The sequence below is a fragment of the Leptinotarsa decemlineata genome, unplaced genomic scaffold (genome assembly GCF_025532065.1).
Source record: "Leptinotarsa decemlineata unplaced genomic scaffold, Ldec_3_MD MMD2_tig00000232_RagTag_RagTag, whole genome shotgun sequence".
In the NCBI taxonomy this organism is placed as follows: domain Eukaryota; kingdom Metazoa; phylum Arthropoda; class Insecta; order Coleoptera; family Chrysomelidae; genus Leptinotarsa; species Leptinotarsa decemlineata.
In genome coordinates, this window is record NW_027412546.1 from 460,668 (window position 1) to 478,736 (window position 18,069).

At 36.4% G+C, this 18,069-nt stretch overlaps 1 protein-coding gene across 4 annotated transcripts in view; it reads left to right on the forward strand.

The window, feature by feature from the left end:
* zyd (sodium/potassium/calcium exchanger zydeco) overlaps positions 1 to 18,069 on the forward strand; it is a 48,657-nt gene that overhangs the window by 341 nt on the left and 30,247 nt on the right. Inside the window, exon 1 of one of the 4 annotated variants that reach the window (XM_023158503.2) lies at positions 1,467 to 1,872. The exons of 1 other annotated variant lie outside the window; for it this stretch is intronic. In XM_023158503.2, the coding sequence (XP_023014271.2) occupies positions 1,848 to 1,872 (25 nt within the window). In that variant the 5' untranslated portion in view covers positions 1,467 to 1,847. Of the gene's footprint in view, positions 1 to 1,466; positions 1,873 to 2,082; positions 2,102 to 6,190; positions 6,418 to 18,069 lie in introns of those variants that run through there. 2 more of the 4 variants (XM_074173370.1, XM_074173373.1) reach the window with 2 other exon arrangements.

Consider the following 18,069-nt stretch of genomic DNA (forward strand, 5'->3'; position numbering starts at 1 on the left):
CACTGCTTTAAAAAAATATTTATTTTAAATTTCGAACATAAGAATCAATTGAAAACAGAGGGACTCAAAGAAACGGTAGTCACAACCATTGAAAAGTTAGTCGTTCAAATTATTTAATGCTATAATCGTTTATATAAATGCGGAAGCCAGTTTTTCATAATGATGCCTGAGTTAATAGTGCACTGCTTATGACACGGAAATAAAGGATTAAATCGCTACACCGATAAACAAATTCATGTGTTTTTGTTGTGGACACTCCAACTGCGTAATTTTCAGTTGTAAGTACACAAAATATTTCAATTGATATAAGTGCATAGGTTTTTCCCAATCCTGATTTTCAAAAGCGCCATCTTGCGACAATAGTTCCTTGGACAAAGTAGAATTCTACCTAAGTTTTCTGGTGTTTCATCATTAAATCCTAGATGGCGCAATCTGTTACTACTTGTGAAATATAATAATAGAACAAATACAGGGAGGTGCAATAGGATGTTATATTTTCTTAAGAGGAATGTGAGTTTCTTACAATTTTTTCAAATATGATTAGCCTTTCAATTTTGCAAAAGTTTTGTCAGATTGCACTGAAATGGACACACGAACCATAGAAGCAAACATTTTCTTTAACTAAATATATTTTCGTCGATGGGTGGAACTGGGAATTGATGTAAATTGTAGAAATTGTAAAAGCACAATTTTCGATGCTTTTTCGCTGACTGACACTATCAATAAATGGTTGTACTGTTATTACTTCTCAAACATTCTTTGGCGGTGTCAATTTGTTGGTGAAAATTGCATTGGATGATTCTATTTTTTACAATTGTGGTGTGTGGATTTTTATAAGGTTTATTCTAACTTCCAGGACGCAGCAAAATACCCTTGAATAAAAAGAATAGTCGTTATTTATGAATTTCTCGCTGGACTCCCTGAATTTTCATTTTGAAAAAGAAAAAATTTGTGGGCCTTTAAAATCAGGAAGAGTAGCACTAGACACTAAATCTACCTATTTGATTGGCTGTTCCATTTTCAAAAGAATCAAAACTGCAACTTTAACGGTTCAATTTATCATCTGACAATGGCTCAAAATTTATCGTTCTTGCATACGAACTAAAATACACCTACGGGTTGGTTGAAAATTTTAAAAATTAAATATGAAAGCAGATCTGTAATGTCAAACTTTGCGCGGCTTGATTGTTCCCCAACATTTATCGGTAAGTCACTCAACTCTGAAATGAATTTGTGGTCAGAAGATCCCAATGGAAACATTAAGATGACTGTATATTTCTGGATCGGTTGTTAAGTATAGATCCAGAAAACAACCCTAGATCCGGTCCTGCTACTGGTACTTCCATTTTCAATCAGGCACCACCGTATTCCGATCTCATATTCAAAGTTTCTCTTTCAAGCGGTATCCAGAAAAGTTAATTTTTCAAGGTCTAGCACTGTTTCCATTCCTATATGTCTTCCTGACATTGACAGTAATCAAATTGTGTCACGAGTATTAGTTACACATTAGTTATATTTATTCGCATCGTCTAAAAGTTGCTGGTAAGAACGTTTCTGGATTGTCCACTGCATGCGAAATGCAGGAACAAGAACCTTTGGAGAAGAAACGTCCCAGATGTCCAAAGCCACTTCACCGTGACAATAGACACAGATATGTCAAAAATTGACCGGCAGCGATTAGTTTAAATCCAACAATAACCTTTCGGATGTTTACCGATCCCAAACAATAAAGCTGTTACGGCGGCACAATACGAGCAGAGTGTGTGGTGGAAATTAGGACCAGCGGAGCCCATGATTGACAGTGGCGGGGGTCGACGCAGTGAGAAGAAAAGTTTGGCGCGTTCACCATGGACTTCGAGACGCTGGCTGCAGGTAAATAGCCGCCCCTCGGGGCTTTCCACCCTTAGCGTGCGTGTGCATCCCTTGTCGGAAAAGGGACGGAATGTGCGAAGTTATAAGTATTCGCTGCGTGCGGCGGTAATTCGGATCTCGTTAAGTTCGCGTATTAAGTGAATGATTGTTCTCTATTCTGTAACAATAGTCTGCCATAAAAAATCTAGGTTTGATGGCTCGAATTCGTTCAAGTTGTACGGGAACGCACGTAAGATATGCCATTTCATTTAGGTTTAGATATCCAGGAACAGAATAAAATCAAGTCCAACTCTTTGGGGCTAGACTATCTTGGAGTACTTCTGGTGAATCTCTTGTTATTGACACCACTTATTTTGGATAGGGATTTCATGAAAAAATAGTCGTCCCCATTAACTAATACATGGTACATACTATTTGTGATTGTGAATAGGTTCTGTCTATTTATTTTATTTCTTGCAAGCATCCAAAGTACCCTCACTCCTATTAAATAATAATAATTTTATTCCAGTCAGATCAATGTCGCGTTACGTATATTTATTTTCGGGACCATACTATTGTTTTTCAAACAGTATTGCATGAGAATGGTTTTGTTGTGGTTGAGTATTAATCGATTAGAGACACACCAGTTACTGAATTTGTTATGAAGTTCATTAACTTCATCATCAAATTCACAATAATTTTCTCTGTGAAATGCAACAGATACATCATCGGCATATAATACTAAACAATCGGCATTTATATACTCTGGCAAATCATTGATGAACATAAGGAAAATCAATGTACCCAGTATAGATCCTTGTGGTACTCCCAGATTGATGTTATGCAATTCAGATCGTGCTCCATTGAGTTTCACAATAATTTTTCTGTGCCTCAAAAATGACATGAACCACTTCAGTATATTTCCACGAATTCCTAGTGAGTATAGTTTGGTTTCAGTATGATCCAGGTCTAGGCACTCAAAAGCTTTCGTGAGATCGAAGAAAAGGGCGCCTACAGGTTTTTTCCTGTCGAGTCTTTCATTCAGCGCTTCCTATCTTCAAATTTGAATAAAACAAACTGTGTGTGAGATATCATCAAAGTTTTTCATTCGTTTGAAAGACCTATTTTTGCCATTATGTTTGCGATACGCTCCTCAAATAGGTCGTGCAGAATATACAATTTGGCATGAGATGTAGTGCCGTCCTGTTGAAAGCACATGTCGTTGGTATCCAGATCATCCAATTCAGATCAAAAAAAGTTGATAAGCATCGACCTTTAGTGCTCGCCGTTGACTGCGATGGCCTGGCCAACGTCGTTCTGAAAGAAATATGGAAAGATGACGCCGCCAGTGACTTTTTCAGGATACATCGGACGCTCTTGGATCTCACCTGCATTCCAAATTCGACCATTTTTATTTGTTTACGTTCCCATTCATCCAGAAAAGGGACCTCATCGCTGAAGATGATTTTTAGATGGAAATTCGGATCAGTTGCTAACTGTTCCAGAGTCTATTCAGCGAACAAACGTCGTTTTCTATGGTCGTTTACTTTCAGTTTCTGGGTCAGCTGAATTTGTACGGGTCAGGCCCAAGTATGACCCATTTTGTAAAGATTGGTTCATCATGAGTTTTGGAATCAACTTCTCCTAAATCTTTTTTTGGAGAATGAATACCTCACTTGCATGTGAGGAAGCATCCCATATCAGTATTGCATAGTTTATGTAGCAGTGAGCCATACCAAAATATGCAATTATCAGCACATCATTCGAAAGTAAACTCCTTAGTCCTCTCAATGCGTAGCGACACCTTGAGAGCTTTTTACAGAACGCTGTCGCATGTCCATACCAATTTAATTTGTTGTCTAGGTGGAAACTTAGTAGACACACCTCTTGGTCATCCTCATTCATTTAGGATAGTTATTTCCTGAGTTTCATTTGCGTTCAAGCATGAAACGTTAGCGCTAAAGTATGTTTCGCTTTTTGTAAGTGTTTTTACATGACAACTGATCTAGCTCCTCCACTTGTGACAAAAGTTGCATCATCGGCTTTTAAAAAAACATCTGCTGTATCAATATATATAGGAAGATCATTTATATACATAATAAATGAAAGGGGACCAAGTACGGATCCTTGAGGTACTCAGTGCTTGACGATTTTGGTCTCGCTTGAATTTCCGTCAGCCAAGCCGTATGGAAAAACCATATCAACCATTTCAGAATTCATAAAGTCGGACATGGTACCAAAAAATCACTTTATAAACTCCGAATTGTGAATTTGTCAATTCATAGTTAAAAATGTGACAGCGAACTTCTATTTCTATGAACAAACTGTCACAGCCTACTCGATTTAATTAACTTAATTTGCAAGCGGAGAGTGACAAAAATAATTGAAATCAAATTTGGCTATAAAGTAATATGCATCGATATAGAAAATTGTAAATATCTCGAAAACGATCACCTCCAGCGTTGTTGAGGACGTGTACCTTTTTTACTTGGAAAAGGTGTGGGAATTAGGTTTTTTCATGAAAAGTATCAAAAGGTTACTGTCAAAAAAGTTAGGGCAATTTGAAATAAATAACAGCGTACGCAGCGCCGTCTAGATCTTACATGAAAATTATTACGAAATTATGATTTCCCACGTCAAAAAACCCCGGGTACCGAATTTCGAGCAAATAACTTATTTTTTGCAAGAGGTATTTTCAAAAAGCGAACAAACAAATTCAATTTCAACACCCCGTATCTCACAAACGAAGCATTTTCGGACACAAGTTCATATAGATTTTTTTTTTAATTGTCTCAGGAATACGTCACTTGAATATTTAACGTACTTATGTTACACCCTGTATATTGCAGCCTGTCTGTTAAAAAAACAATGTATTAGGTCATACTTTATGCTTCTAATACCATTTTTTTCGAATTTTCTCAATAAGATGTCATGTGAAACACTGTCAGATGCTTTAGATAGATCGCAAAGAAGTAAGCGAGTGGAGGGAGATACCCAAATTTTTATCATGGGCAACGGTGTGAACAATTTCCGTCATTGCTTGTGATGTAGACCTCATCGATCTGAAACCATATTGGGAAACGCCATTTTCAATGACAAATGACCGTGTTTTTATTAGCATATAAATATAAATAGTGCCCCTGCTAGTTAACGCAAAATTTCAGTCTTAAACGATCTTTTAAAAAATTGATATTTCATGCAGCACTATCACATGAAGAAAAAATCATTATATAATCTGCTACATGACTGTATCCATTATTCAAAAACGACTGTAAATCGTGAAATTTGTTGAAAAACCAATTCGAGTTGTTTACACTTAAAAATTGATTATTTTGTCGTTAATACAATATTACCCATAATTACCAGAAATGAAAGTGGTGGAATATCATATGAATCAGGATTTACAATCTTTCAATCCTCTTTTATCTGCCTCAAATTCCTATTTGATGTTGAAAAAAATCTTCCGAATCCAAAATGTTTACTGAAATATACAGTGATAGAAGCAGACATACGAGTCGATATAAAATGATGAAGTATTGACTCAAGAATCAATTCGTCTAGATTTGTTGTCGTTTTAGTTACTTAATTGTGGTCTGCGAAAGGCCGAGTTTTTGTGAGCGACGCGAAATCGATTGCCTCGGATTCTCTTGCACACTCTCACAGACAACGGTGATGTTCTCCGCAGGTCTTGCGTTTCCTCGACGTACAGGTGTTGGCTGGTTGATGAAAGACAACTGATTTGGCAGATGTAGTTTCAACAAGATGGGCGTTATCAATTGAGGAAGTTCTGAAGTCCCTGCTGGAAGACCCTATATTTCATCAGTTTTACCATCTGAGATGGTATTCCTCATTTCTTCCGTTCCCGAATCTTTTCTTTGCACCCATTTCTAACGAGCCCCAACACAATATTCGTTGTTTTTCTTCAAATTGTAATTTTGACCCCATTTGTAGGTTTTCTTGTATTTCAGGATTATTTATTTCGCCACTTTTTGTTACTCCTCTCACTTTTCGAATGCTCAATTTTTTAACTAACCTCATATATCAGAAACGCCAATTTTCATTCTATTGATAGTTTCTCTGGTAGAATTTCACGATTTTGTGGAAGAAATTGATTGCTCACGAAATTAGAATAGATTTTTCATCGAAACCTATTATTTTTCATATCTTAATCAATTTCTGAAATCAACCCTAACATATTTCAGGTGGTAGAACTCCGAGACGATGGCTGTATATATAGTCTTAATTCAAATGACAGAGAATGAACTGATAAAACTGTCTGATTGATTTGATTGACGAAAATAGAACTCAATTGGTTTCAAATATTGGACTGCATTATAGATATGTATTTTGAACGGTAGACAACAAAAAATCTGACGATTTTGAGTGCACTATTTTGACTTCATCATCTGATAGGATTAGATGTGCGAATTTAATCTAAGAGAGCATAATTGAATTAAAAAGATTTATTGTTGAGTTAATAATCCAAAGTTGGGCCATCGATTCTTGGATTAGTGCTAGCTTGAGTTTGTAAACATTCATTACTGATAATTGAAGTGATAAAGATGGGTAAGTAAACCTCAATCAGAATGGAAAAGTTAAGGTACTAGGCTGCTTCGGGGACAAATTCCTAGTGGAGGTTCATTCTGGTCAGTTTCTGACCTCCGAGCGTAACCTTGTGAAACACCCAACTCGTCAGCGAGTGGTGCCACCATATTACGTTTTTTCTTTGTCGATACAATATCCTTGCTTTTTTCATTTGATCTGCTTCACGTCACGATCCGATTCACAACACAACAAAGTTTTTGTTTCGGGGTTGAAATTAGATGATTTTAATGTATTTCCACGTGTTAAAACCGAAAGTGACCATAAAAATTATATATTAGCTCTTGTTTTCAAGATATAGTATCATTATATTATATATATGTATATTGAGTTTTCAACAAATGAAATATTTCATCACCAACAGTTGGTACACATGTTTGTTTACATAACACCCCTCTCATCAGCTGTTCTTAAGTAGTAAACATAATCTATGTGAGTTTGTCAATTGTACGCACGTGGTTGCTATTGAAATTATCGTGTGAAGTTGATTTTTAAATTAATTTAAGTGCTGATCTGAAATGCCTCGAAAGTGTGTGAATTCTGTCGATAGCTTTTGCTATATATGTGGTGAAATAACATTTAAGGCTCAGAAACGTAAAATGACACCTATCGTTAAGACAGCCTATGAACATTATTTTGGTGTGAAAGTTGGGGACCAAGATAAATCATGGGCTTCTCATATATGTTGTAATTCTTGTTCCGTCATATTGCGAGAGTGGCTGAAAAATAAAAACCGGGCAATGGCTTTTGCAGTACCTATGGTTTGGCGTGAGCCTACCAATCATACAGACGACTGTTATTTCTGCTTAACTCCTCCCATTAAGCAAGGTTTATCTATGAAGAAAAGAGGAACGGTTAAATACCCTAATCTCCCATCTGCTCTTCGGCCTGTACCACACTCAGACAATTTGCCAGTCCCTTCTCCACCTCAAAACTATGAAATTTTAAAGGAAGGTGATGAAGACTGTTTAGAAGGAGCAACCCATCCTTCTACATCCTATGACCCTGATTTTGAGGGAAGCGATAGGTCTAGTGATCCGCACAGAATTAGTCAAGCAGAGTTGAGTGACCTTATAAGAGATCTTCGCTTGTCTAAGGAAAAGGCTGAGCTGTTAGGGTCAAGACTACAACAGTGGAATCTTCTAAAACATGATGTGAAAATATCTCAGTACAGACAGCGTCAAAAAGATTTGCTTCCTTTTTTTGAGAAAAAAGAAAACCTCGTAGTTTGTTCTGATGTTAATGGTTTGAATTTGGATCACACTCCATCTGAATGGAGACTGTTTATAGACTCTTCAAAACTAAGCTTAAAAGCTGTACTTCTGCATAATGGAAATCAGCTACCCTCTATTCCTATAGGTCATGCAGTTCACATGAAGGAAACGTATATAAATATGAAAACACTTCTCCAATCAATCAAATATGAACAACACAAGTGGCACATCTGTGGTGATCTGAAAGTCATTGCTATACTCCTAGGAATGCAATTAGGGTTCACCAAGTACTGTTGTTTTTTGTGTCTGTGGGACAGTCGGGATAGAAAATCTCACTATAAAAAAATGAACTGGCCCACACGAGACCTAAACCCTAATGAGAAAAATGTAGTTTACGAGCCGCTTGTAGATCCTAAGGATGTTCTCCTTCCCCCATTACATATTAAGTTGGGACTAATGAAAAACTTTGTGAAGGCCATGGACCAGGAAGGACAAGCTTTTAAGTACTTGAGAGCAAAGTTTCCCAGGTTGAGTGATGCTAAAGTCAAGGAAGGCATCTTTATTGGGCCTCAAATTCGTGAAATCGTAAATGATCCTGCTTTTGACATGATTTTAACAGGAAATGAAAAAAGAGCCTGGGAAGCCTTTAAGGGGGTTGTACATGGGTTTTTAGGTAACAAAAGAGATGATAACTTCACAGCATTGGTTAAAGAGCTTCTTCAAGCTTACCACCAACTTGGATGCAACATGCCCTTAAAAATGGAACAGAGATATCAGGGCCGTTGGAATGAAGCAATGCTTGCAGACTACTGCTGGTCTGTGTGTAGGGATGCTCCAGAAGTGTTTTATAAAAGACAAGCTGAACGACAGCGATCTTACAATGAATCGGATGGACTTAATTGAAATTTGGTGGTATTAACGCTGATATGACTCAGTGCCCTTCTGGCATGCCACAATTTTTTTTCTCCTCCACACAGACGCCTTCTCCCTCATATACACATACATATTGCATCGTCTTACTCTTACACACGTCACACCTACCTCCAGTTGAGTGTTCCACGAGGTTCTGCTTGATGGTTCAAAAATGACTAGAATGAACCCCCATAAGAAAAAACAAGCGACCTAGGACGTTCACTTAGAAATCTCTATGATTATAATTTATTAATAAATTATTCTAGCCTCATTATGTACATCATTATGCAATGGTGTCTTCAAGATATATTTTTACAAAAGATTTTTATGTATCCAGTCTAAAAATAAGCAAACTCCAGTTTGATTTTTTTGAATGAAATAACGTTTCTACTTAGATACATATTTCAGTTGAATCGTGTTTTTTATTTTATATCGTATTAGCCGAATGTTTGTTTCTATCATATTATTACGCATTATTGCCTGTTTCTAAAATGAATTATTGAACAGAAGTCTGATAAATCATAAAAAAATATAATCATTTATCGCACAATATCGAGTGTTAGTTATTTGAGTCGATAATACTTTTGGTGATTTTGATTCAAATTTTTTCTCAAATAATTAGTTGAGGAATTATTCTTTTAAATAAAGCAAATAAATTTCAAACGTTCAAGCCAGTCTCGATATACCTACACAGTAGGTTTAATGGACTGACGCCTATCAGAAAACAACTACTCCCCTGGCTAATACCACGAAGGGCGTTGAATTATACCCGACAGGCGTCAGTGCAGGAATCTTCACAGAAAATTTCCTGCATATGCAATTGGCAATACAACTGAAAGAGTCGACCTTCAATTTTGGAACGGGCACACTTGCAGACCGGTTTCGGGCTTATTAGCCACTCATCAGCACTGATGCTGTGTATGTTGGAGTATAAAATAGTTGTAATTCAGAAGTTACTAATTATTAAAGATTTAGAAAGCTATTGTATAGCGGAACACGTGTCGCGGTTTTTGAAAACCCCTTTATAATGAAAATCGTACAATAAACTGTATTAATGAGTTTTAATTTTTTATTCATTTGGAAATCATGATTCGTATTCCTCCCTTGAACAACAAAAATTGATTGTGTGGGTTAAAATTTGGTAAAACAAAATTCTTACAGTCGTATAATATATTTTTCAAAAAAAATTCTCATTTTTCAAATGATCAGTTGAGGAATTATTTCACATTTGTGAAAAAAGTCATCATTTTATAAATTTTCAAATAATTTTCAACATTGAAACATTATAAGCCACTTTAATGCCACAATCTTCTCAATTATCCAAGAAGGAAAATTTTTTAGGCCATTTATTCAAACTTTCATGTCGAAATTTGTAAAAACAGAAGTCGGAAAATTTTCAGTGAATAGTGATATAACTTTTACAAAAATCAAAATAAAAAATTTCTCCAATTGACTGTATTCTTTGAAGAGTTCAAATAATACAGTAGTTGTTTTCATCGTAAAAATTGTCTATATTTCATATAATCTGATAATTATCAGGTCAAATTTTTGAGTTAATATTCAATATTATAGAAAATATTTTATGTGGGACACCCCCTATTTTTGACGGAAGATTAAAATTATGAATGATGATAATTTTCCTTTAATTATAAAATAAATACAACAATAAAAATTAATTGGCGCTCCGGGGCGACTTCATTGATTCCAGTGGCGCATTTGCTTTTTCAGCTGCAGGAAAACCCGGAAAAACCTGCAGCACCACATCATCTGAAGATCTTGATCCAACAATGTCCTCTCTCTCATAAAACAAAATGTAGGGTGTCTCCAGAGGCTCCAATAAATTCAATGCATCACCAGAACACTTCGTGACACGACTATCGTCAAACTTATACCAGGCCGTTTCTTCTTTGACCAAGGCGTAATAATGACCACATTCAACGCCAGAACCACAGTGAACAATGACTGCATGAATTTTTTTTTTCAAAATTCATCAAGTAATGATAGTTTTTGAGTTATTATCGAATAACAAAGTGCCTTCTTTTTAACACGCTTTTATTAGCTTCACCTCTATGTATGTATATTTGTTCGTGACTTTCCTTGCTTGATCTATTCGCGGGCAGATGGCTCTGTACGCAACTTCCTTGAAATATAGACATTATTGCTTGATCTATTCGCGAGAAGATGGCGCTGTACGCGACCTCCTTGATATAATTCAAATCATGTATTTCTTCATTTGAAAAAAGTATTTTTTTTAATAACACGCGCGCCTGCTGCCTTATTTGTAACTTTTTAGTTCGATGTTCTTTGAAACCGTGGTTTTTAGTTTTTTAAACTATATTTTATCTTAAAATGATTGTAACAACTTAAATTTTTTGTGTGCTGTAAAATCATTGAAATGCATTTTTCTACGATGAACAATCTCTCATATTTTAGGAACTTTGTCTATCGAACACGAGTTTTCACTTGTAAATTAGACTGTTAGCTATACATCCAAAGAATTGACGAATCCTCTAGAATTTAGAGTCTAGAACATACACATACCATCAGCTGTGGCACAAATCCGTACAACAACCCTCAGAAGTAGAAACTTTTGCGAGCTAAGGATTAACGAAGTCTCAACTCGCAACGTGCGATCCCCAGCACATTCATATCACCAAAAGACCTTGAATAATCAATGTGCCTCAATTTAAATGCCCGCCCGGTATCTGTGTCCGAGTAATTCGACCAAAGCTTCTCCTACAGTGGCAAGCACGTCTATTTACCTAGTCGAATTAGCTTTGGATCGTAATTGAATGAAAGAGGACAACGTTTCTTGGAGATTACTTTTGTGTTGGACGTTCCGCTTTGACCTCTCAATGGAGTTGAACTTGCACTCAATGAGGCAAACACAGCGACTCCAATTATGTCAGAGCGTTTGAGAAATTCCGCGGAACAAACTAGCTCGAGAGTTGATTTGGTATTAATCACCTCGTTAGTTATAAATTTGATTGGATTTAATAAGTGGTCTTTTGGAACGCAGAAGTTCATCGTTTTGAAATTCGAAATGTCAGTTTCAGTTTGAATGGGAAAGTTTTGGCCATTTTGAGTTGAGGTCTACCTGTGGAATGCCGTGGAATATTTGAATATACCGAATATTTGGCTGTATGTCATTTGATATTTCCTAGCCTAGATGTATAAAATGGGTTCCAGCCTTATGACGTCACGGCACGTAATTAGGTATCGTGCGTTTGAAAATTCTGTTTAAAATCTGTTTTTCCGTTGATCAGTTGTCGCCCTCATACGAACGAAAACTCTCAGAAGTTGAGAAACTTGTGCGAGCTAAGGACTAACGAGGTCTCATATGTATGTTTGATGATAGTAAACTATGATGGTTACTATAGTAAAAATAACAAAAAGATAAGGCAAAACTTGAGAGTACTTAATGGATTCAAGCTGCATTACGACTGAAACATTATAAAGTTTGTTTTTTTTATTTGTGATTTCGAAGACCTAAAACAGCTAAGGCGCCATCTATTGGATTAACAGAGAACCTACTCCTGAACTTCGGTTATCTTAAGCAGATCATGCATATTATAATTGCAATGTATACTATACATTTAAAATTAATATCTTAGGAGTTATTGAAAAATCAAAATGATCGCGTGAGAAAAAGAGTTCAAGCTGCCTGACAGACTGGTTGCAATTGCGTTGGTTTTATTGCATTGCCTTTAGGTAGGTAGGTGAAAAATGAGAACATACTTCTTATCCGTGTTGTGCTTTCACTTTATTTTGCACCTCGTTAATTTTTTTGACAAGTTCTCTTCTTCGTCTCTTTTTCAAATGTTGGCTCATTCTGAATCTTGTTGTTTTTGGAACTGGCCAATACTTGATGAAAATCCATGTAACACCAACTGGTACGATTCACTGAAAGGAAGAAAGAAATTTTATTGACCTCAAATTACAATTTCTGTTACATTAGAAAATATCTGCAATAACAAAATTTGCTTAGGTACGCCATACTGAAAATATAAAAAATATACATAGAGCACACAAAAAAATCTCACAATAGTTATGACTTACAATATAAATACACATATATACACACATACACACACATATAGGTACATATATTAGGTCCACTGACAATTGAATACGTCATCAATCTTATAGAAGTCTTGGTTGACAAGTGATTTTTTTACTTTGAACTTCAATTCTTTGATATGAAGGTCTTTCCACTCACTAGGCAAAGTGTTATATATTTTTATAGGAAGAAACTTCGTTTGTTTGGCTGTGTTTTGATAATGCATCTTTGGTAGCCTGATGATATCTTTGTGTTTTGTATCATAATTGTGAATGCTGGAGCCACTATTATATTTATTATTTTTATTTTTATGTACTTCTGTGCACAGCACAGAAGCAGTGTAAAATTAAAACACGAAACTGTTTTTGATCCATTGTTTTGAAAATAACAAAAGTAGTGCCACTCTTAGCACAATAACTCACAGTTTTCTTTTGAAGGTTAGTATTGACTAAAAAAGCGGTGAATGCAATTAGACTAGGGCCATCTATATGTTAGGCCCATGTAGTATCTTCCTGGGATCCCCCAATACCAACGTTTGGCCTCACGGATCGTCCAATTCTCGAAATAGGGCAAGGTCAGTGTTTTCTTGCGCTGTTATTCCTTTCGCGATCTTACTTTCATAACACCAAAAAACAACAAACACGGTTTCCTCCTACGTCAATTAGCCTGAAAGATCATCTAATGGCTCGAGACATGCCACCGAAATTAAAAGCGATGTGTATGTATGTTGAATGCCGCCGCATCTTCAAAGTTGAGATTCTCACTCGAATTATTTTAATTGGACATCCGCTATTGACTACTTAGATAACAGAGAAGTTAAGCTCAAAAGGAAATTCGACGTGAGCCTTCAAGCGAAGGCGAATTTGTACAAGGTGGACAAAATTGGAGATGCTCGAACTTGGTGGACATTGAACGTTGATGGTTGGAATCTTCACTTCTTATTTAATGATCAATCATTATACAAATGGCGCTTGAGGATGATTCACTAAATAGGTACCTACTTTGAGAATCATAATATCATCCGACGCCAGTTTTTCCTTGTATGTCACAGTTTCCGAACAGAAATCAGATAGAAATAACTGAAAAGTTCTTCGTAGCCTAACATAGAAAAAAATGGGTAAAATTTGGTTTTATTACTTGATACAGGGTGTAACTAAATAAGTGTAAAACATTTAAGGGGGTGATTCCTCATCGAAAAAAAGATAGGATCTTTCATATAAAAAAATTTCATTGGAGCATCTCTTGTTAAGATACAGCTCCTTAAAGGGGGTATATGAAATTTGTATAACAATTTTTTTTCACCAGCACTGAAAAAGTTACAATATTGAAATTAATCTGACGTTTTGTACTACCAAAAAGACACTTAGACAGAAATTTATTTGATTTATCCCATAGTTGTAAGAGGTGGAAAACGCAATTCCTAAAATTTATTTCCAATGTAACTTTTTATCTTATCATTTGTTTACCATTTAAAAATTTATTTCCGATAACCTGTTTCATTCTAAACAAAAAATGTCTCCTGGGTTTTTTGCCCAAAATAAACCAGTTCGCAGCAAAAAATTATTTTAGGAACAACTACAGAGAAACATCGTCATAAATGCGAAAATACGAAACTGATTTATCTAGTAGGTCGCTATTAGGGATAGTGACAATTGAATTTGTATGACGCTGTCACGTCTTCTTGATAATGCTGAAACCTTGATGACTAAAGCGGAAGCTTGGTTCTCTGCCAATAACCTTCGACTGAATAAAGGGAAGACACAAAAACTCATAATTTCCTGTAATAATCAGATCATGTTAGGTAAGCATTGTAAATTGCTTGGGGTTGTTTTAGATGATCGTTTGAACTGGACCCCTCATATAGATATATTGAGTAAGAGACTATCCAGTCTCTTATTTTTGCTTAGACAGCTCAGGTACTGCCTCAATTCGAACATGTTAAAAACTGTTTATTTTGGATTATTTCATTCTGTGATCAGCTATGGTGCGATTCTGTGGGGTAATGCTGTTGATTCCTCAAAAATATTCACGTTACAAAAACGCCCAATAAGACTATTAGCTGGGGCTAGGTATAGAGACCACTGTCAACCACTGTTCAAAACAATGAGGATTCTACCACTCCCTTGTGTGTATATATACCAAAATTTACTAGAAATCCATTCAGAAAGGCAGAATATACAAAAAGTTTCTGGCCAGCATCATTACACTACCCGGGCTGCTACGGCTGATGATTTAGTATTGCCACGTTACAGGTTGTCCAAATCTGAGAGAAATTCATTAGATTTTAAACTATATAATAAATTTCCCTGCGAATTTAGATCCATGAACGAGAAATTGTTCAAAATTAATGTAAAAAATTATCTTCTCGAACATTGTTTTTATTCTAGAGACGTATTCAGACAAAAATTCAATTTTGACGTGTATTACCCAATTTATGTGATTGTGATATATTTTATATTGTATATCTGAAGGCTTTCAGATGATGTTATTATATATTCATTCAATATGACATATTAATTGTGATTGACTTGCTATAAACCATATCATGTATGAGTTACAAAGTTAAATAAATATCTATCTATCTGTGAATTTTCGAAATTGAATTAATACTAATTGTGTGTTGTTGTTCTGTTCTTAATTAGTTACTTTAATAATACACTTGTTATTAAAATGGCATACACAAATGAGAAAATGGCTGATATGCATTACGTTTACGGTCTGTCGCTTCTAGAAGATATGCTGAAATGTATCCTCAACGACAGCATCCTTCACATAGAATATTTGCTCGACTTCATCAACAATTACGAGAATATGGTTCATTCGACAAAAGAACGCAGGATTGTGGTCGCCATCGAGAGGTACGAACACCACAGCTTGAGGAACCAGTACTTAATTTGATTGAAGAACAACCTACTACCAGTACTAGAAAGATTGCTTTCCAGCTAAATGTTGATCATATGACTGTATTTCGAATTTTAAAGGAACAACTCTTATACCCTTACCATCTGCAACGAGTACAGGCACTGTTACCGCGAGACTTTCCGAACCGTCTTGAATTTTGCAATTGAATGCTGGAAATGATTAGAAGAAATTGTGACTTTCTGAAGACGATAGACGATAGTTTTTCTCGGAACAAGATTATTAATTTTCATAATCACTATATATGGCCTGATGAAAACCCTCGCGCTATTGTCGAAACTAACCATCAAGAACAGTTTTCTCTTAACGTGTGGCTCGGAGTTATTGGGGATGATTTAATTGGGCCTCATTTTCTACCTCCTGGATTGAATGGTGAGGCATACGTTCAATTTTTAAGAGAAGTGCATCCAGTACTGCTGGAGGAAGTTTCTTTGGGCGTCAGAAGGGATATGTTTTTATGCATGATGGGGCTCTCGCCCATTTTAGTCAAGTGCACGTCAGCATTTAACTGAAACATATGCAAATCAGTGGATAGGTCGAGGCCGAAATTTTGATATGTTGTAGTTCTTGATGTGCTGATTGATAGTGTCCACAGCCAAATCTCAGAATTGTACAGTTTTCGAGATGTGAACCTTTGAATATAGATTTTTTCCATTTTTTGCAGTTTTTGCTCATCAATCGAGAGCTCTCACTTCCGGTTGGGATATAATTTGGATGTTCAGCAACCATAATTAGTTTTACGAATAATCTTCTTCAGTTATAATAGATGCCGCCATCGATAATTTTTCATACACTGCTTCACACTATCTCGATAATCTGAGAATGTGGTGCTGTGACATTTTCCTCAGATAGGCTCAAAATGGATGATAGCATCTCACAGCATCTGTATCTTTCATACCTGGGAGTACTCTACAGATAGAATGAAGGGGTTCAGTTATTGGAAGCGAACTACCCACATCGGAAAAGTCTAGGGATATTTTCATAACATATTAAAAATCATAAAAATAAATGCATGTGGTCGTTTAATTTCGATTAAATTGGTACACTCGACCACCCTGTAGATTTCTATGGGTTGAACAAAGCCTGCAAAAACGGTAAGTAACTAATTTTTTCAAGTTTTTTACAAACTGTAGGTTTTCGGCTAAAATGAGTAATCTGAAAGTGTCGAGTTTGTACATTCTATGCAGTTCTTGCTCAGCAATTAAACTGGAAATATTGTCCTTTTACATGGAACGCCATCACTTACCATTGGCTGAGATGAATAGAGCTGTAGGGCTTCTTCAAGGTGGCATGCGACAAAATGATGTAGCTCTTCATTTGGGGGTCTCTCAAAGTGTAATCAATCGATTGTGGCGGCGTTTCCTTGAAACTGGCAGTCCAGCCGAACAACATCCAGGGCGAGGACGCGCTACAACTGCAGTTCAAGACCGATTTTTGGTCTTAACCGCAAGAAGACAACCGACAATCACAGCACCTAAGTTGGTTAACGTGTTGCAGCAGACGCACCAGGTAACCATTGGTAGTGATACTGTCAGAAATCGAGTGCATGAAGCAGATCTCCACAACAGAAAGCCACTTAGATGTCCACCTTTGTCGAGAAGCAATCGCGGTAGAAGATTAGAGTGGTGTCAAGAACATCAAAACTGGGATGCAAATGATTGGGCCACAGTTTTGTTTACAGACGAATCCAGATTTGGATTTCATCCAGATTCTCGTCGAGTAAGACTGTGGAGACTACCTGGAAATAATGAACGTTTGAGACACGTCCAGGAAGTCCACACATACAGAGGTGGTACAGTAATGCTATGGGGCGGAATCATGATCGGCGGCAGAACCGATCTCGTTTTTCCAAATCGCTCCCTCACAGCTCGACAGTACCTCGACACCATTCTTCTACCTATCGTCCATCCGTTTGCTGGTGCTGTTGGTGAAAACTTCCACCTGATGCACGATAATGCTCGTTCACATATCGCGCGTCTAGTGACTGACTGGCTCACCAACGAAGGAGTTGATGTATTGCCATGACCAGCACAATCACCGGACTTGAATCTCATCGAGCATGTGTGGGACATGCTTCAACGAAGAATTACTCCGCATATGGGGAACATTCACACAACGTTTTAATTGAGAGAGCTTTTAATCGCTGAATGGCAAATGTACCTCAACAAGACATTGACAATCTCATGTTGTCGATGCACGATAGATGTAGGGCCGTGATAAACCAGCGTGGAGGCCATACTTTGTACTGATTCCAATTTTTTTTGTATTATGATTTTTTTTCGGGGTGCCAAAGAGCCATATTTTTTTTTAGTTTTGCTTATATGCGCACTCAGTATTTTTGACCATTCAATACATTTTGTTGTAAGTTCCATTCGTTTAATAATCACCCGTCAACTTTTTTTCCCTAAAGCGAACTGAAAAAAAATTATTGCCATTTTTAAAAATATCCCTAGACTTTTCCGATATGTGTATTTTGCCCCCTAATATGTTTTACCGTAAAAATAGGGTGTT